The 21,969-nt window shown below is 40.6% G+C and overlaps 1 protein-coding gene across 10 annotated transcripts in view; it reads right to left on the reverse strand.

Moving 5' to 3' along the window:
• Positions 1 to 21,969, reverse strand: part of Ehmt1 (euchromatic histone lysine methyltransferase 1) — a 143,154-nt gene that overhangs the window by 47,732 nt on the left and 73,453 nt on the right. For 8 of the 10 annotated variants that reach the window (XM_027422793.2, XM_027422797.2, XM_027422795.2 and 5 more), the window contains 4 exons: positions 17,040 to 17,117; positions 15,451 to 15,571; positions 10,892 to 11,029; positions 6,584 to 6,729 (listed from right to left, as the gene is read on the reverse strand). In XM_027422793.2, the coding sequence (XP_027278594.1) occupies positions 6,584 to 6,729; positions 10,892 to 11,029; positions 15,451 to 15,571; positions 17,040 to 17,117 (483 nt within the window). The remainder of the gene's footprint in view (positions 1 to 6,583; positions 6,730 to 10,891; positions 11,030 to 15,450; positions 15,572 to 17,039; positions 17,118 to 21,969) is intronic. The other 2 variants (XM_027422796.2, XM_027422794.2) reach the window with 1 other exon arrangement.

Genomic DNA, 21,969 nt, shown 5'->3' on the forward strand with positions numbered 1-21,969 from the left:
AGGTGATCAGATAATCAAGGGTGCAGCTTGGACATAAATCAAAGAAGGTATCAGGATGAGAAGATAGACAATGAACATACTCTAGGGAAGAAGGTCAAGGCCATCACAAGTGACTGGGGTCACAGTACAATGAGCTCCAAGTGATCCAGCTGGAGTGCCCTACGCATGGAGTCAAAGCTGAGATTCAAGAAACAAAGCAATGTCTCCTGGATATGCCTGAGAACACAAGCACAGAAAGTACCAAAGCTAAGATTCATGACAATTGTCAGACTATAAACAGATATTTCCCTGTGAGATGCTCCTATGTGCCAAAAAGAAGTGAGTTTGCTATGCACATAAGAGTACTAGTTCACTACATAAAGCTTCTCTGACAGCCAATAAGAAAACAAAAAGTAGCCCAAAAGGAGGCAAATGTTCCCACAACAAACAACTGTTCAGATATGCTGGTAATCAAAGAAATAAAATATAGTGTCCACCACTTCTCTACTCTATTGGTAGAATATAATTATTCAACTGGGTTGTAAATTTAAGACAGTAGCTAGAGGATCTACAAAAAAGTATCTAGACCTGAGTTCTGCAAAGTTTCTAAACAACAAGCAATCTATAAATCAAAAAGCTACCAAATGCATCTTTTCTTAAGATTCTATCTGAAAATGTGACTAAGTGTGCCAAGGCATAACCTAAAGGACACAGCAAGTGAAGCAATAGCAGTAAACAAGAAACAGGACCTGACAGAGCAACACCCCGTGATTCTCTAGGAATCTTGGTCAAGACAGGTGGATATAAGTCCTTTATCCATAGTGACTGGAGAAGTTATTTTTTAAAAAATGTGAGATAGTATACACACAGGAAAGTCTGTAAAGATATAAAAAAGATGCTAAGAGCAATTTATAACTAACTTTGGAATAAGAGGTTTCGTGCATTTAGTATTTTAACTGTTTTATGAAGAGTATGAATTATTTATATGAACATAAAATGATAAAGGAGATTTTGTTCAGCTGCTACAATGGGAATGGAAACAGAGTTGGGGGCTAGCTAAGAAAATGCTGATCAAATAGCACAAAGCAGATGATCTTTTGGAAAGAGTACTTCAAAGGAATACAAATGGAACTTCCTAAGGGTTGAGAAAAAGAAATAGTTAATGAGTACAACTACATCAGTGATGAGGAAGAGAGCAGGAAGAGCCAAAACAAAAGAAAGGAAGCACCTGTTTCCTCACAAGGTAAAAAGCAAGCCAACAGGTAGACAATGGCAAAACAGAAATGACTCAAACCCATCTGCCTGGAGGCAAGGATGAAGTACAGAAGCAAAAGAAACTGAAAAGTTGCACCTGACTCTGGAAGGGAAACCAGGTTTGTGACAGGAATAGGCAAGGCACAGATCCAATCTCATCCTCTTGCATGCCTTTTGCTACAAAAGAAGTCCTATTAGCTTCAGAGTGCCTGCTGCATTATTAAACATTCTATTAAAGAAAGCTTTAAGAATGGAGACTAAAGTAGCTGGGTGTGGTGATATTCCCTTTTAATCCCAGCACTCAAGAGGCAGAGGCAAAGTTTATCTCTGTGGGTTTGAGGCCAACCTGGGCTACAAAATGAGGTCTAGGACAGCCAGAGACAGAGAAATCCTGTCTCAAAAAATCAAAAACCAAAATCAAAAATGAAACAAAGCAAAAAATGGAAACTAAAGTAAAATGAAGTCCCCTATAAACTCACATTTACTTTTTAAAATTCCTAACATTCTCATCTGAGCGGTCCACTTTAACCTTTCCAGAAGAGTATTTATAAGTGAAATCAGTGTTTTACTCATTAAAAGCACAAGTATATTTAGCATAACCTCAAGATAATCCACGTACCCAACAAGAATGGAAATAATTCCCCAAAACCAGAGCTTGAGGGGTGTGGGAGGATGTAGGAAAAAGGGAGGGGGGAGAAGAAAGAGAAGGAGGGAGGTGATATCACAGTGTGTTTGCAGAAGCCAGAGAACCAGTTTTGTGGGATAGTTTTCTCCTTCCAAATTTTTAATGGATTCTAGGCATTGAATTCAAGTCATTAAGTTTGGACAACTAGTACCTGTACCTACTGAGACACCACAGGGCCCTCAATTTATCTTAATATAGCAATAAACCTTTCATATCAATATAGAAAGCATATTTTAATGCCAAAATATTTCAAAACACAGTTTTAATGAGTGACATTGCTCTGGATTGCTACAAAACTTTAATGTCTCATTTAATAAAAGGTGGTCGAGGCTCATGGCTATTTCCACAGTCAAGAACTGTTTGGTAATTGTGTATTATTATTTTCTGATATTATATCAAACTACAAGTGTGTGCCTCAATAAACAGTTTGACACATGGCATTTTCTTCTTAGCTGTGCTTTTTTTTTTTTTTTTAAGTTCAAGCACAATTTTGTTAGTTTAAAAGAAAAAAAAAAAAAAAAGATACCAGGGTAATCAAGCTATAACTCTCAGAAGTTGTCCACCTAGAAGATGAGAGGGAAACAAAGCCATGCCATTTAAGCTGGCACAGAGGCTGGACACATGGCAGACAAGCAGCTACATGGAAGCAAGAGGGTTGAGAGAGAGTAAGGAAGCCCAAATATGAGAAGAAGCATATTTCACTTCTAGACATATGAAAGAGACAGAAAGAAAAAAAAAGATAGTTATGCCTTTTGATTCTGACCTCAGAAAGGCATACCCAGCCAAACTGGATGGTGGCTCTTAGAGACTGCTTGTGTGATGTTTAAGAATCTTGACCTGTTAGGAGCACAAAGGACCTTACACGCGCAGATCTCCAGGAAAAAAACAGGAATATTAAGCACCCAGAACTGTTCTTGCACATTGAAAGACAGATAACTTATTTTTTCAGAAGGCTAGGACTTAGAGGTGATTAACAGCCTGGTGATTAGCATTACCTGTTAGGTCAGGCCATAATAAGCTCCTACAACCAGGACTGGAGGTTGGCCAATAATCTAAATGACCCTTATATTACCTGTACAGCAAGCAAAGGGCTCCCCCAAGCTCCCAAACCAGGATGGAAGACGGCTAATAGCTCAAATGACCTCTATGAGATCTGCATGACTAAGACCAGGCCAGATCCTTCTTTAGGCCCTTAAGCTACTCTACACTTAGCCTATATCTAGAACCCATTTTCTTGGACGAAATGACATGTACCCTGAGTTGAGTTTCAATGTAATTATGCCTTCCTGTGCACCAGGGATCATATTACATCAGGAAGCTTTTTCCAAAATATACTTGTGTTTAAATATGCTGGCGATAAACCTCCTGGTATCAGATTCTTCAGAAGTTTGATGCAGCCTGATGAAGTCATACTGAACTGAGTTTTCATTATCACCTCTTCATGGTTCATTTGTCTGCCTCCACTCAAACTTTCAGCACTGTTACGCTGGTATCAAGTTGTGTGCTTGCACTTTGCATGGCTCCTTTACCTTTGCATGACTCTCTTAACACTCAAATAACAACTAGACCTCAGACCAGTGGTTTTGGTTTTCCAAGTGCTTACTTAAGCTTAAGAATGGAAGCTTAAAAGAGAATTTACAAACTTTGGTGTCTTTTGACATGAACCGAGGGTAAGGCTATTTGAGCTTTAATAATAATACAAAGAATTAACTCCACCAAATACTGAAAAATAACAGCTCGTGGTAATGTTGTAAAAGGAGAACTAATTAACTTCAAAAGCCGAGGAAGAACTACTAGAAACAGGTTAAGAATCTCACATCTGTGCTTCCTTGCCGATTAAGAAACATACAACTAGTTAATGAAGCAGATGAGATTATTTCAGCCAATAAATGCACAATCCATGGAAGAGCTAAAGGACCATTCTGAAACCACCAATGCATAATCAAGGTAAACAACAGGTACCAGCAGTGAAAAGCATCAATCGTGTTCTCATCATGGCATTCCACAGCCTTATAAAGAAATTGGGTTGATCTGGAATTTGTAATTCTGTCAAGAAATTCAAAGAGTTCTGCTGAACTGCAACTTAAGTTGGCAGTGGGGACCTCTGAACCCAAGCAGCCTGGGAAGCAGCTGTTTCTTGGACTTAGCAGGTCCATCAGAGGTCACCTGAAATAGTGAGGCTATGGTTTAATTTTACAACAAAACAACTTATAACAAATATCATATAATGGGAAACCTAAGCTTGTAAGAATGCTATAGGAACTGGGAAGGAGAAGATGAGAGAAGCAAACCAGACCCAATGTACAGCACAGAAGCCAAAGCCATAGCTATATCTATGCATTCTGCCTTTCCAATGTAAAACATATTTCAGGGATGCCATACTACTCCAGCAGATGAGGAACACCCATTTGTACCAAAGAATTCTAACCACTGATAGCAGGGGAGAAAAAATAGAAATACAAAGTTTAACTTGAAACAAAGTAATGAACACAGTCAGTAATCAATCAGAAGTTAAAACCTACAAGCAAAAACTTGATGAGAAAGGACAGGAAGTTACCACAGAAACTTTGGCTCTCCTTGCCAAGATTAAATCGTATAAGCCGTAAGCCTTAATTAAATCTACCATGTCTTCAGATTTAGTTTTCAAACAACAAACACTAAGAAGAATGACTTAAACAACATAAAAATCCATCAGGTAAAATCAGGAGCTTGTGTCCATTTCCCTGTAGATCAGTGGCACAAGGAACTAAAAGGAAGGTAGCAGGAAAAATTCAAGATCTTCTAATACAGGGGCTGGCAAGACCGCTAAGCAGATAAGAGCAATGACTGGGCTGAGCATCGGTGGTGCATGTCTGTAAACCTAGCACTCAGGAAACAGAATGAGATCGAGACCAATCTGGTCTGCAAAGCAAGTTCCAAAACAGTCAGAGCTGTTACACAAAGAAACCCTATCTTGAGAGAGAGAGAGAGAGAGAGAGAGAGAGAAGAGAGAGAGAGAGAGAGAGAGAGAGAGAGAGAGAGAGGGCTGCTTTCCTAGAGGACCAAGGTCCAATCCTCAACACCCATTTCACAACTATCTGTAAATCCAGTTCTGGGGGATCTGACACTAGCTTCTGGTGTCTGAGAACCAAGAACCCACAAAGCAAAATACCCATACCCATAAAATAAATAAAACTTTAAAAAAAATCTTTGAATACAGACATACCAAAAACACTGGAAACAACAAGTGCTGCTTAGTCCAATGAGAGAAGAAATGTATTTAAAAGCCAGCAATCCTGGGACACAGATATATGGACCTCAAACCTAGAGAAAATAAACTCTGAAATTGAAACAAGATTTCACTGGATCTTCCTAACACCCATGTCAATAAAATGAGAGAACCAGTAGTTTTCAAAGTGTGGTTCTGGGACCAAAGCATAGTAGAAATTAGAGAGTTTAGAAAAGCAAGACTCACAACACTGGCCAATTCCACTGAAGCAAAAACTCTGGCTGTATTAATAGGTACTAGGAGCAACAACAGCTGGGCAAGTCCCCAGTAGCATCAGCTCACAAACAGCTGACCCAGCACTATACAGAGACACACTAGGCCCTCCCATTATGTGGGCAGCTCTGGGTAGACCTCTGGAACCATTTCTATTTCTGTCTTTTCCTGGGCTTGGACAGGTGACCTAACCTCTCTGCCTACACCTCGGAAGCATGAGGAAAGTGCAGGGGCAAGTGTGAAATCTCATGGCCATATCCTGAATATTAGAAATATGCTGTGTTACTGCTGCTGCCAAACATTTCAATCCTAAAACTAACAATTAATACTCAAATTGTTAAATTAGTGAGAAAAGCTCCAAAGATCAGATGGCCCAGAAACCTTACTAGAATGACAGTCATAGGCAAGCAATAGGGAGAAGACAGAAGCAAAACACCAGGTACGGTCCCAGGCCTTCTCCCAGAGGGCAGATGGTCAGATGTAGTCCGAGTACTCCAAAGGGCCTTGTCACAGCAAAAAGCACCACCTCTCACAGTACAACATTAACAAGCTAAATTTGTTTGTTTGTTTGTTTAATGTGTAGTGTTCTGCCTGCATGTATGCCTGCAGGCCAGAAGAGGGCACCAGATCTCATTAGAGATAGTTGGTGCCATCATGTGGTTGCTGGGAATTGAACTCAAGACAAGCAGGTGTTCTGAGCCATCTCTCCAGCCTTGCAACCCTGAATTTATTCACTTCTCAGAAAATATAGCAAGCTGGTAAAAACATTTATAGACACATGATCATGAAATATTCCACTTTCATCCAACCACAGTTTGTATGCTATCGTCCTTTTTAAAAAGGATTTTTAAAGGGGTGGGGATATATAAGAATGAATATGCCCACAGAACTGGAAGAGAGCAAGTGGAGGCCCTGAGGCTGGAGTTACAGAAGGTTGTGGATCACTCAGTGTAGATGCCAGGAACTGAACTGAGGTCCTCTGCAAAAGCAGCACATGCTGTTGACAACTGAGCCATCTCTACATCCATGTTTTGTATTGTATTACTGATCTGCTCCAAAATCTGACAAGCCTGTGTAGGTTCCCTGGTTATCTGACACTGATGACTAGGGTCTAACAGGAAAGGCTGTGATTCTGAAGCATGACAGTTCTTGTTGCTGTTTTGAGGAAAAATGAACAGGCTTACTTCATGATCCACGCTCTCAGTGGCCATGCACTGGTTGTTGGCCAGGGTGCTGATCTCGCGGCTCTTGGGGGTTTCCATGCGGCAGCTGCAGAGAGGCACTTCCTGGAGGCCATCCGTCTCCAGCACATCCGGACCATTGGCCAGCCCTAAGTCACACAGACACATCAGCTCAAGCAACCCTGACCTACAAAGGGTTGTCCAGAGAACAATCAATTACAGTCTTTACAGTGATCTCCTATGAACTGAAATTACACATCAGCACTGCTCAGTGGAAAGTGTTCACACACTCTTCTGTAACATCCTACATGTAAAGTAAGGTGGCAGACTGTATCTCACCCACAAATATACAAGCTACCAAATCCCCCAAAACAACTTATTAACTTATATTTACAGGTCCCATGCCATAGACCAGATTGCATGTTTATCAGCAATTCCTAAATCTGGTTTCCAAGCAAGAAAAACATTCACTACACATTGAGACATTACTTTCCTCATTTGGTTTTAAATTACAACCATAAAAAAGAAAATTCCATTAGAAGGTTTTAATGATGGCTTAATTGTTACCTAGAATATTAGTCCCCAATCAAAGAATCCATATAATAGGCTGAAGAAGGAAAACAAAGAAAAGTGGGGCCTGTGAGCTATCTTTGAAGAGTTAAAAGTGCTTGTTGCCAAGTCTAAATACCCAAGTTCAATCACCAAGACCCACATGGGAGAAGAAAAGAACTAAGAGCTGAAAGTTGTCCTTTAAGCTTCACACAGGCATACCATGGCCCACATGTCTATACACCTGAAAGACACATAGACACAGACAGAAACACAGAGAGACAAATAGAGAAACTAAAAATGTTCATAATAATACAGTATCAAACACCACAGAAAAAAAAAGCCACAAGGCCCAAGCAAAGTCTGTGCACTGCAAAGCTGAGCCCACCCACTCTTAGAAAGAACACACAAAAAAAGCACAAAAAGGATTCTGGGATTTAACTAGTAGCTTCAGGGACTGCTTCTTCCAAAGAATACAGGAGCAGACCATGTGCTCTTTCATATGAAACGACAGAAATCAAAGGTGAACTGAGTTTGAAACAGTATTGCAAATCTGAAAATAATGAACTAATATTCACACCTAAAAACAGACTAGGGCCTGACAAGGCAGTGCAGTGCCTTTGATCCCAGCGCTTCGGAGACAAAGACAGGAGAATCCCTTTGAGATCTAGACCAGCCTGAACTACATATCAAGTTCTAAGCCAGTCATGTTGTACAGAAAGACCCTGTCTCAAATATTATTAACTAATTAAAATAAAAGACTGTTAAAGCAACTCTAATTGAGACCAAACCCAAAGAACCCTGAGCACCCCAAGCCCTTAGAGACCTTGCTCATTTCATGAAAATTAATTTTGAGCTATTTCTTCTGAATGTCTGGAATACAGAAAAATGAAAGAGTTAAGTTCATCCACTCAGAACCAGCCAAGTGATTTACTGAGGGACTTATAAACGGAAAGAATAACTATAACCATGTAATTTTTTGTTTTTGTTTTTTTTTGGCCAACTTTCAGTATGTTCAACATAAGCCTTCTCTGATATCCTTTCAAAGAGCCCAGAACTGCTTCTGGTTTGTAGATCTACAAATCCCTCAAACTCGCCCTATACACACAGTGCCTCACTTGGTCTCTACGAATACTATGCTAAACCCAGGGGTCCACCTTCACCCCAAGAAGACACTCACTGTTCACCTCTGGACTCTTGAAAATATGATATGAGTCCTACCTAATCTCGTCCCCATAAAGGACTAATAAATGATGGAAATGCAGCTCAGTTCGCAGAGTGTTTGCGTAGAATGCACCAAGTCCTGGGTTGTACCCTCAGCACTGAATATACTAGGTGTGATGGCACATATCCATATTCATAGCACTCAGGAGAGGGAGACAGGAAGATCAGAAGAAGTTCAAGACCAACCTGACAATATAGTGAAGTTAAGGCCAGGCTAGACTAAATGAGACAAAATAAACAAGATAGCTTGAGCAACAAACTTCTGCGACATATAAATCTAGTCGCCTGACTTCCCTAAATCCTGGAAGACCAGAAAGCTAAGACAACTCAAACCAGAATCACTTGAGTATAAATGAGGAGTTCCTGTTCAGCAATGTGATTTATAAATAAGGAAACAGACACACCAACCACATGTGGCTGACATGAGATGGGAGAGTGTACATTCCTGGGCATTATGTCTATACGGATATAAGTGTACTTCAATCTCCAAAGGTGAACAACGACAGAGACATCAAAAGAAATGGCTGTCACAACTTTCAATAATGCACACTGTCAGAACATGGTTCAAGAATGGAATTGTGCTGAGCAGTGGTGGCGTAGGCCTTTAATCCCAGCACTCAGGAGGCAGAAGCAAGCAGATCTCTGTGAGTTTGAGATCAGACTGTTCTACAGAATAAGTTCTAGGACAGCTAGGGCTACCAGTAAACCCGTCTTGAAAGAAAAACCAACCAGCTACCAAAAAATGGAGTTGTAAGTGCTTATAAGAAACCCCACCCCACCAAAAAAACCAACACAAGACTTGTGATCCCAGTTTCTTCAAAAACACAGAATTGTTCTTGGAATGTACTTTCATGCTCCCTACCAGGGTACAGCAGATAGGAGTGAGTTTACTTCAGATTATTCATTACAACTGGCTATTTTTATTTGTTTATATGCCTCTATGGAGTGTGCAGCTTTGCCTGTTACAAGTGGCTTGTCCACACCTGCAGCTTGCCCTTGTGAGTGTATGCTTTACTCATGTGACTCCTCTCAACCCTTAAGAGTATAAATTGTCTGCTGTTCTGAATAAAGCTGGCCATTGCATGAGTCTTCAGTCCACCTCATATATCAGCTCTATTTTCTCACAATCCCACCACCTCTAGAGTGATAAACACACACAACCTCTCTTCTGGTCATCCATACAACAGTATCCTCAGCTCCTGTCTTCACCCAAGCTCAAATCCTTAGCCTATTACCTTCACAAGCCTGCAAGCAAAGATAGTGGGAAAATACAATGCAAACAAACCTAGACCTTCTTGAACCAAGACTGGACTGGCCATCCGAACCCACTGAGCAGCCTCAGCAACTTCCTAAGATCTGCATCCTTGTTTGAGCATGAGTACTCCTATTACCTACCTTCAGGTATCTCAATTCCATACTTTAAAAATGAAGACAAGTAGGCAATGCTGCTTTTCAAGGAATTGATTCTCTAATTAAAAAGCTTGTTTGGTATATACAAACAAATCACTGATTAATGAATTAGTGCTCATCAATCACAGGTAAATTAATCTATAAAACAGCACAGAACCCAAGGGAATAGCACAACAAACTGGCTCCCCCCCCTCCTCCCCTGTAACCTGGATACCACCATTCTAGATTTCATTTTAAGACTTTATAGTTGCACTTTTGATCTTTACTTGTATGAGAGATGGATCAGAACATTTTTACATAGAAGGGACCCCTAAATACCATTACAATACCCTATTCACTCACCTACAACAGGCAGGGTTCTGTTATACAGTACTGGGGTTGGTTTGATAAAGTACTATTTCCTGATTACAATTAAATTTCTAACCTTCCAAATCTAAAAGTTTAGAATACTTAAAACATGGGAGGCATGGTTACTTCCTACAAAGGAGCTGCTTCTTTGGACAAACCTAAGGTTCATGTGAGAGGCAAAGGTTTACTAAATTACAAAAGTAAATCACAGCTTCCAAAGCATTCAAAATCTTTAAAAGCTAGGTATATCATTATTGAGTTTTCATTAAGCTAGAAGGTTTTTAAGTGATTTAAAGAAAAGGGAGCAGAAAATGAGAGCAATCCACAATAATTCAGGCACAATGGCAGACACTGCACCTGTGACTGGAGGCTGTACTCGCCTGTAAACACACCTGAGCAAAAGACCAGAAGACAGGAAACAACTAACCAGAGCTAAAATCAGAGATCACTCAAAGGCATACTCCAAAAAATATATATCCTAAGGATTCCACACACATCTGGTCCACAACTGGGAAAACACTGTGAAACATAATTACTAGCACCATGACTTTGGCATAAGGCATCTGCTACTTTGCTCTTAGAGGGCTCTCTCTCAAATTTTCTGTCTCTCACCCAAGCAGTTAGTAATCTGGCAAATGCATTTGCTTCAGGTCTTTTCAGTCACCTTTAAATAATGCACTTTAACAAACTATCCATTATTATCCACCAGGGGGCATCAGGCAAACACAGAAACAGACCAGTAAGCAAGCAAGATGGTGTAGTCATACTCTTAACACCAACCTTCATTTTCCGTCTGGGAAGACAGAATTCCTCTCACACGGAGATCCAGGGAATCCAGAGAAACTTCCATATACCCAGTGCTGTCTCCCAGAGCTGCCTGCTCCGTGCTTCCTGGAGATGATTTACAAGCCTCGGAACCTATACACAGAATGCACACATCATGAAAACTGTCCAACAGCCATATATATCCAGAACGTTCCAGGAAGACTGAAAAGATGGCTCCATAGATAACAGTGCCCGTAGCTAAGTCAAACAATATGAATTCAATCCATAAAACCCACATGATGAAGAGAACCAACTCCCATAAGCTGTCCTCTGACCTCCATGACATGACATGCACACACAAACACCCATACAACAAAAATACTTCTGTTTTAAAAACCCAAAAATAAAATACAACAACAAGCATTCAGCCAGTTTCCAGGAAAGGAACTAATTCTAATGAACTCATTTAAAGCACTACCTGGACCACATCAGTTTCTACTAGCATTCTATTTCCTATACATAAGCTTGTTAATTCCCATGTATACCCAGTTTCGCAAGAAAGGGGCTGATCAAGAAAAAACAACAAAGCTAGGTATTGTGGCACATGTTTCTAACCCTAGCACTTAGGAGAACAAGGCCAGCGTGGGGTACACAATGAACTCAAGGCTACCCTGGACTACAGAGTGAGATTCCCAGGCACCCACCCAAAAACAAAAAAACAAAAACAGAAAAATAACCATGAACATATTACATTCTTTTTTTTTAAGTTAAAAAATTTTAGATGTATTTAATGATTTTATGTTTACCAGTATTTTGCCTTCATGTATGTATGTGCCCCACATGAAAATCTGGTGCCCTCTAAGGTAAGAAGAGAGTGGCGGGCACCCTGGAACTGAAGTTGTGGACAGTTATGAGCCTATATATGGGTACTTCCTCTGGAAGAGCACCCAATGTTCTAGCCATCTCTTCAGCCCCCAATTAATACAATCTTATATCCAGATATCCTAAATAAAAACTAGTAAAATAACCAAGAAAATGAATAAAAATGTAATAAATGAAGTAGATCTGGCAGAACATGTCTTTAATTCCAGCACTTTCGAGACATTAGCAGTTGGATCTCTGAGGGATACATAGTGAGACCCTATCTCAAAAGGAAAAAACAAAAACAAAAACAAAACAAAAAACAAAAAACCAAATTTCTGTAAATTGTTTTAAAGTTTAAAATAAGATGAGAAAAAAAAATTTTTTGAAAGACTCACTGACATGATGAAACAACTTAACCATATAGAAACCTGTTCCTGTAATGACAACAGACTTCTTACTGTTTTTGCCCACACCGGGAGATCCCTGGGGATACAGCCAATATCCAACCCATCAGGCATGGTAGTCTATGAAGTACACCACTCACAAAAGGTCAAGAAAATCTAAACATGTCAAGATGGACAGACCCAAAGAGGGCTAATTTCAAAACTAGTTCTGTAGATCATATAGTAGGTACAAACACTTATGTAGGCCCTCATCTTTGTGGACAAGGGAGGGCAGAAGCAATAGGCCAGCCTGTCCATACTTCCCAGGATACCCTGAGAGACCTGCACGAAATTGAGTATTTCCAACAACAAATACACTTCATGAGGAATCCTAAAAAGTATGTTTTATGTTACATAATATTTAACAGTGACAAAGGGCGGGTGTTTCACAATGAATCTTCTAAATATTAATATGTAATATTATGTAAAAGACTAGAAATAAATGAATCATTAATACAGAGGTATGATACAAACATATTTTAATTCAAATGGTATTCTGTGCCTAGATCTTAGACAAGAAATTTCAATAATGTGACAGTCTTTGTAAAATTTTAAACATTTCACATAAAACAATAAAATTCTTATTATTCAGTAAATATTTAAGTATGCATTTTACACTTTGAAGACGAAATGACAAAAACAGAATCTCTGCCCTCAAAGTATCATTTAGTCTTGGATCCACAAACATTTGTGAAAACCACATGGATTTTCTGGTCTCAAAGGGTACCTGAGGTGAAACAAACAGCAATATGAATGAACGAGCAGAGGAGGTGCTCAGGAAGGCACACAAGCCCCATCTCAACAAACCCAAGAAGTCTCTGTACTCCCTTCCCCTGTCATGTGGCTGTCTCATAGGCACTAGCACACAAACCACTTTTTTGTAAGGAAAAGCTAGACCAACAATTGAACAAAGCTGTCTGTGTGCCATGAAGATAATAAGCAAATAAGTAAATGAATAAATGAAGCAGATTAGAAAACTCAGAAAATCTCAAGGCAATAAATAAAAAAGAATTTGATTTGGGGACTGAAGAGATGGCTCAGTGGTTAAGAATACTTGCTGCCTTTGAAGAAGGCCTGAGTCCTGTCTGTTCCAAGAACCCAAACAGCAGCAGCTCACAATCATCTGTGATTCCAGTTTCTGGGAATCTGACACCCTCTTCTGACCTCTGGAGTCACCAAGCATGTACATGGTGTTCATACACATATAGAGACACTCATATACATAAGTAAAAATAAGGAAGTCTTTAAAAAAGAAAAAGTAGTAATGGTTTATTTGCCCCATTGTAACAGATAAACTGCATACCTACAAAAGAGAGCTAACGCTTCCTTACATATTCAAATACTGCTTCAAAGTGCATCACGGATCTGTGTGAATGCTGAAAAACTACTACACAAGAAAGTGTGGAAGAAACCTGGTCGCCTGGTTTTCTCAAAGATTTCTTTTGCTTGTTAGTTTTTGTTTCGTTTTTCAAGACAGGATTTCTCTGTGTAGCCCTGGCTGTCCTAGAACTCGCTCTGTAGACCAGGCTGGCCTCAAACTCACAAAGATCCATCTGTCTTTGCCTCCCAAATGCTGGGATTAAAGGTATGCACCATCACTGCTTAGCTTACTCACAGATTTCTTAGAACAAAAAAGTAAGAACCATACAAGAAAACAATTCATAGCTGGGTGGTGGTGGCAAACACTTTTAATCTCAACACTCAGGAGGCAGAGACAGATGGATCTTTGTGAGTTCGAGACCAGTCTTGTCTACAAGAGCTAGTTCCAGGATAAGTTCCAAAGCTACACAGGGAAAACCTGTCTTGAAAAAACGGAGGGGGGGGGGGGAGGACACGGACGGACGGACAATTCATAAATTTTAACTTCAATGAAAATTTTCACTAGCTCTTCTTATCTAAATATACTGTTAGGAAAATGGAAAAGTAAGTAACAGACTAGGTACAAAACATGTAAAATAGTCATCTGATTAAAGGGAACATTAAAAGAGCTCTTAGAACTCAGTGAGAATATAAATGGCCTCAATATAGAAGTGAATGAAAAGACACAAATACACAGTTCACAAAAGGAAATACACACAAGCTAAGAAAGCTCCAATCTCATTATTGATCTGGTAAAAACAAACTGAGCCTACTAAGGAACACTCTAGAACCATGGAAGTTATACAGACCCCAACAAACAATGGTAAGGACAGAGGGAATCAAAGTCCCAAGTACGGTGGTGGTGGTGGTGGTGGTGGTGGTGGTGGTGGTGGTGGTGGTGGTGGTGGTGGTAGTGGTGGTGGTGGTGGTGGTGGTGGTGTGGTGATGTAAAATGGGACCCATGCTTTAGAACAGTTTGTTATTTACCAAAGACTTGAGAACACTTTATGCCAGCCAGAAAGATATGAACACCTGTGCTGCATTCTGACATTCCTATCAACTTCCTTTCCAAGAACCTAACCCAGCAGAGACCAGGGTCCGCCCACAAGAAAATGACTAGTAAGTGACAGCATCCTATATAGTTGGTGCACTTCTCAGAAAGCAACAAAACAAATTGCTGCGAACATATAAAACAGGAGGGGGTTCAAAATAATTATCTCAAAGGAGCCAGAGCAGGAAAAAAAAAAAAAAAAAAAAAAAAAAAGACTCTACACATTGAGCCAATTCCATTCACACAGAATTCTACAAAGTACTAGACTATCAGAAAACAGAAAATCAAGGGCTTCCTGGGAATGGGGAGGTGGTCACAGGTTAAGGGAAGGTTCATTAGGCAGCAGAGTAGGAAGATCTAGGGGGTAAAATCAATGCTGACCCGATCCTGGTGAGTTCTATACTATAATTTGTATACATTCTACTGTATGCCAGGCACAATTCAATGACACTACACAATGAAATTGGCACACTAACCCTTTGTCCATCTAATCTGAAGGACATGTTCCTGATATCACCTTGAACTACTACTCAGGCCACAGAGACAGCCAGGGATCACAGACTTCCTTCTTTCACATGGCAGGGCAAATATCCATGCAGGAAAAGAGGCACTATTCCTGTGCAGGTGACAAACTACTCATGCTGGCTTAGTGCTGGAAAATGAAGCCAGGATCATCTAGGTTTACTAGAAAGAGACTACCTGAGGATCACTTAAGTTTCTCTAAAGAAGTCATTTCAAACATTTTTTACAGGAAATCCTCTTTTCAAGTGAACTCCTTCACACAGACCAGCCCCAGGCCAGCTTCCTTCTGATACATCCCATATAGCTTGCAGAGGCCCCAGCTCCACTGTGCTCACCAAGCATGCTGCTTGGCTTCTTTCTACTTCTCCGCCTCCTTTTCCGAGCAGGCTTGATCCAGGGGCTGTCAGTCTTCCCTCTCCTCTTGAGAAATTTCTTCTTGATACTGGATTCAGAACTCTGGAGGACCAAAGGGCATGCACATCAAAGGCAAAGCAGGGGGAGCTCCTGAGAGCAAAAAGGACTATGAGTTGTTTGCCTCAAAAACCAAATAGTTGCTATATCGTGATTCTTCCTCTAAAAGACTCACTTCACTTTTGGACATGTTTTCAAGTTACAGTCTAAAGACACGCATGCTGTTCCTAGACATCTCATTAACCCCAGTCCTTTTAGAGGCAACAAGTTAAGAAAACTAAAACAGAATTTATAAGCTTCACTTAAGTTTGGCACAATGGAAAATAAATCAGAAATTTCTACTTGGGACTAAGTAAATAAGTTCATTAAGTAATCTACCTTTCACTATATATATCCACTCATCTTGTTCAGGAAGGAACAAATAATGCTCATGTGCCCTAGAATCCACACAGGCACATACTACAATGGATATCAAGAAAGAAATATAATCAATTTATAACAATGCAAGAGGTTGCATATCTGTTCCCATGTTGCTAGTGTAGAAAAGACATCTAACAACCACAAATCACAGTGACCTACAACACCAATTCTAGTGCCAGGAGATACCGGAAAGAATCACAAGAAGAAAGCACATGGGTTTCTCAAGCCTACTTCCCAAGGACATATATAGACACTAGGGACTCTTTGCTGAAGAGTCACACGCCACAGCACGCCAAGCCATCCCAAGCCATGGGTTGGATGTGTGGGTCTATGTCAGTCACCCCAGCAAAATATGTTGAGGAACATATCCAGCACACCAGCTTATGTTGTCCAGGTTCCTCCCTACAAACAACCCCTCATTCCACCCTATGTTTCCACAAAGAAAAACTGCAACAAGCACTGCAAAAAAAGTTTTCTACTGATCATGCTATAGTACCCCAGGAATTAATGTTTAGTCACCAAACCCAAGGATCCTGTGTCTTCCTCTTCTTCACCACAGCAGCCTGACACCAGGGATACTTTCTTCCTCTTCAGTTCTTGGTCCAATACTTTATCTTACACATGGAACTTCTTCCTCAAGATCATAAGCTTCTTATTTCCTCCACTCAATAATCATACATGGGCTACTCCTGAAACTCTACTCCAGGGATTCACCTATTTCAAACCTACCCAGATTCTTCAAATCCCCAGATTCTACCTGCCAAGTAAAAGAGACTCCACCTCAATGGAGCTCAAGTCCAACAGCTCCTTCTCTCTCTCAGAAATCAACGCAGCCCAACTCACCACTGATACGAATAACCAAAAAATGAAACCATACCCTTCCCTCAAAGCCAAACAGCCACAGGCATGACTGGCCTGCTGTTGAATCCCAACAACTAGATAGATCATCACACTCACTCTACCTGTCCCTGTCTTCCCCACTCTCCCTTCAGGCAAGACCCCTGGCCACCCTGTGACTCTCAGCATACACAAGAGATGGTAACAGTGACCTCACCTACAGATCTGAATGATATGAACATAAATGTCAGATTACCAGGTCAGATTCATCACCGCCATCTTCATCCTCCCCTGTGTCAGGTGACTCCTGATCCTCCTCTGAATCTCCATCCATCTGATTGTGGCACATGACACAGGGAGAAAATCAAATAAAAAACAAAAATCAATTATATCTTTTTCTAGAAAACAAATGAATCCAAAACAAATGTTAAAAAACACTGATAGGCATATATGGAAGAGTCCTCATTGTCTGCCCCATTGTAGAGACAAGCTTCCTGGCTGGCTCTGGCCAGGGAGTTTCTAGAGAACAAGATACCATGAGTTTCTGCACCCACTCCCTAGTACGATATTCCATTGCATATGGACCCACCCTGATAACTCAATTCATTAACTGCAGCTAGGAGATTACTGTGCATGCAAGGAATGCCAGATAGCTGTAAAAAGTGGTAAAATACGCATGTACACACACACACACACACACACACACACACACACACACACACACACACACACACACACACACACACACACACACACGGGGGGGGGGGGAGCGCAAATATAATCTGAAGGGCTATAAAACAATACACATTCAAACCTATCTCTACTCACCTAAGAGTAGTCTAGCCCCTAAAACCATCAGTGCTATGTTGCCTGGCCACTTCCAACCAAACTGAGCCTAAGCTTGAACTTCTTTCCCGGCAGGACAGACTTCAGTGAATTTACTCTTTTCTAATCACAAACAAGTTTTGGAATCCTTTCTGTGTCAAAATACCAAAGACAACTGTTTTTCAAACTGTATTCATCTTTTCTATCTATACTGTCAATACACGATTATATATGTCTACTCGTTCCAGACCCACTCACTACAAGGCAGGGTTGTGATCTCTGGTATGCTATAGTCTCTCTGCAGGATGCACACTCCAGGGTATCCTACTACTTTCTGATGTTTTCGGATCAACAGAACCTATGATTCACAGTCAAGCTGCATTCCAAACAAGCCAAGGTCCTTCAACAAAAGGTCAGACAAGAACGGATGTGGAACTCCTGAGTCAAATGTCACCCCTGTGCAGTGGTAACTCTCAGTAACACCCTATAGGTGTCTTTTGTTTGCCCATTCTCAACCCTGCTGATGACTCCTGCAGTCTCTCACACAATTCCCAGTACTGTTCTCAGTCTCCACAGAATATGCAGCTCTACAGAAAGTTTTGACTAGATTTTGATAGGACTATTCTGAGCTTAGAGATAAACCTGGAGACAATGCATTTTTCATTTGCACAAATCTTAGCAAATTTCTGCTGTTCTCTTAAACCACATTATTGTTGAATGTGTTACCCCAGGTATGCTGGAGATGCCAAGAATCACAGCTAAGCTTCTAGATGTCTTCTGGTTTGTTTTTCAGATTACTATCTTCGAAAGATTCACAGACACCATCCTTAAGACAACCCTTATAGACATACAGAAATGGACACTGGTGTCTGGACCTCTCAATTTTTTTTTCCCAGCTTTTCAAGACAGGGTCTCTCCATGTGGCCCTGACTGTCCTAGGACTCATTCTGTAGATCAAGCTAGCCTCAATCTCAGAAATCCACCTGCCTCTGTCTCCCAGTGCTGGGAATAAAGGTGTACGTGGCCACGCCCAGCTAATTTTCTACTTGATGTATGGATTTGCTGATGTTTATTGCAACATTACACAAAAACAAGAGATGTTTATGTGTTGATCTCATAAAGTTTAGTTCAATTGCTGTAATAGTTTTTCTGGGTTTTTTCCAAGATTTTAAGATGGATGTTCATATTCTCCCATATCCTTTTAAGATACTAAAGTTTCTTTCTCTTACAGCATCAATCAAAAGGCCAATGCTATTCTTCTTATATTAACGCTAAAAGCAGCAACTCACCCTCATTTTATGACTGTAATAGAAATGCTTCTAATTTTCACCATTAGATATAACCTTCATTGTAGGTCTCTGGTACTTTGTTGGTTTTATTTAACTTTAAGTTTTCTTTAAATTCACTGGGCAGTTGTTTTGTTTGCTTAATTTTAAAACAAGACTGAGCAATGCAACTACCAATTAGAAAAGAACTTACACAGAGAGAAATAAGATCCCTTTAAAAGTGATGCTTGACCACTACATGTATGGCGCATGTAAGGAAGAAAGCACAAGTTGAAATCCAAGAAAAAAAGGACAATAAAGAGTACTAGTTGGCAAAGAGTGTAAATTACAAGTAAGGAAACCAGAATCTGATGCAACTAAAACCTCCATTTAGTAGGCAGAGGAAGCTGTCCTTACTGTAAGAACAGCAGGGAACAACTCTGGTCAACAGGTCCAGCTTTCTGGCTAAGAGGTAAGGCACTCAAAACAACCACTGTGCCCAACAGTAACAGTACCTCAATTAGTCTAATCCATACAGCTATATGAGAATACCAACCTTTACATGATTCAGCAAGCCCACAGTAGAACATGATATTGTGCTGACTAGGGAAACAAGGATCATTTCTGTATCAAAGAACTATAAAATGAGTTTCTAAAAGGTAGGCAACCTAATTATCTAATAGATAATAATGGTTGATACTTGATCAGTTCGTCACAAAAAAAGCATCTGTGGTGGTTTGAATAAGAATGGCCCCCATAATTTTAGACATAGAATAAAGGATTACCAGCCTACAATCCATACCGCCAGAGAAGCTAGTAAACAAAGAAGACCCTAAGAGAGACATACATGGTCCCCTGAAGAAAGGGAAAGGGTCAAGATCTTCTGAGCAAATTGGGGCGGGGGAGGGGGGAGACAGGGGGATGGGGAGACGACTAGGAGAGTGAGAAGGGGAGAAGAGGAGGGGTGAAGAAGACATGATGGGGCAGGGAGGTTGAGTTGGGGTAAGACCAGAAGAGAGCAAGATAAGAGATAATATAATAGAGGGAGACATTATAGGTTTAAAGAGAAATCAGGCACTAGGGAAATGTCTGGAGAGCTACAAAGATGACACCAACGAACAATCTAAGCAACAGGGAAGAGGCTACCTTAAATGTCCTCTTCCTAATAATGAGATTGATGACTGATTTATATGCCATCCTATAGCCTTCATCCAGCAGCTGGTGGAAGTAGAAGCAAATACCCACAGCTAAACACTAAAATGAACTGGAATCCAGTTGCAGAGAAGGAGAACTGATGAGCATAGGGCTCCATACCAGACTGATGAAACCCACAGAAACAGCTGACCTGAACAAAGGAGAGCCCTTGGTCCCCAGACTGATACCTAGGAAACCAGCATGGGACTAATCCAGACCACCTGAATGTGGGCCTTGGAGATCTATGGGGCCTCTTGTAATGGATCAGTACTTATCCCTAGCACAGGAATGGACTCTGGAAGCCCATCCCACATGGAGGGATACTCCCTGAGCCTAGACACAAGGGGGTTGGCCTAGGCCCTATCCCAATGGATATGACAGACCCTGAAGACCCCCTATGGAAAGCCTCACCCTCCCTAGGGAGCAGAAAAGGGTATGGGATAGGTAGGGTATTAGTTGGGGGGGGGGCAGGGGAGGAGGGGAGGGAGAAGGACCTGGGATTAACATGTAAAATAATCTTTCTAATTAAAATTTGAAAAAAAAAAATGAGGGAAAAAAACAAAGAATGGCCCCCATAGCCGGGTGTTGGTGGCGCACACCTTTAGTCCCAGTACTTGGGAGGCAAAGGCAGGCAGGTCTCTGTGAGTTCGAGACCAGCCTGGTCTACAAGAGCTAGTTCCAGGACAGCCTCTAAGGCCACAGAGAAACACAGTCTTGAACCCCCCCAAAAAAGAATGACCCCCATAAGCTATATATGTGAATGTTTAGTCATCACAGAAAGCACTATTTGAAAGGATTATAAGGATTAGGAGGTACAGCCTTGTTGGAGGAAGTGTGTCACTGGGAATGGGATTTGAGGTTTCAAACTAGGCCCAGACTCTCTTCTTGCCTGTGGATCCAGATGTAGAACTGTCAGCTACTTCTCTAGTATCATGTCTACCTACATGCTGCCATGTTCCTCACTATGATAATAGACGAAACATCTGAAACTGTAAGCAAGCCCAAATGTAATGCTTGTTTTTATGGGAGGTGCCATAGTCATGATGTCTCCTCACAAAAATAGAAAAATGTTCACCGTTTTCATACAAATGAAAACAAAGAACAATATTCAAACTTCTAAAAATCAGAAAAGGGTACATTACAACTATAATATACTAACACTATATACTCACTAAATGGGCAGTGGCAAGACTGGCAAGGCAAATACCAGACCACCTCAATTCTATAAGAATGAAAATTAACAAAGCTCCAAACATAGTCCATGAAATAAGTTGTAAGAAATTCAAACAAATAAACAAAAAGGATATACACTGTGTGGTTCTGCTCATAGAAGAACTAAACACAACAATTTTAGTGCTGGCACTCAAGCAGGAGGCATTCTTGCCTATTTAGTTATATTATGGGAACTTGGAATGCAATGCTGGTTAGTCTCAAACTTTTCAGCTCAATAAATCCTACTGCCTCAGTTCCCCAAGTATTTGGGACTCTAGGTACATGTCATCATTCCTGACTTATTATTGAAAACACTATCTCGGGCCAGACTGTGGTGGTGCATGCCTTTAATTCCAGTACTTAGGAGGCAGAGGTAAGCAGACTTATGAGTTCAAGGTCAGCCAGGTCTACAGAGCAAGAGAGCGAGTTCCAAGATAGCCCAGGCTACACAGAGAAACCCTGTCTCAAAAAACCAAACAGGTCATTTATAGGTATGTACACTCTGTGGCTTTTCTTTGTTAATTTAGTAAATCCAGTTTAGAGATTCCTAAGAATAAATTAATCTTTTCAGATCATTACTATTTTAGCACATAGCTGTCTTTGGCTACTATTAGGGATTTTATGGGAATGTTGCCTAAGAATGAGCCACAGTGCTTTTTCTATATTTATTTTTCAAAATAGTTTATATAA

The sequence above is a fragment of the Cricetulus griseus genome, chromosome 6 (assembly GCF_003668045.3).
Source record: "Cricetulus griseus strain 17A/GY chromosome 6, alternate assembly CriGri-PICRH-1.0, whole genome shotgun sequence".
NCBI classification, from domain to species: Eukaryota; Metazoa; Chordata; class Mammalia; order Rodentia; family Cricetidae; genus Cricetulus; species Cricetulus griseus.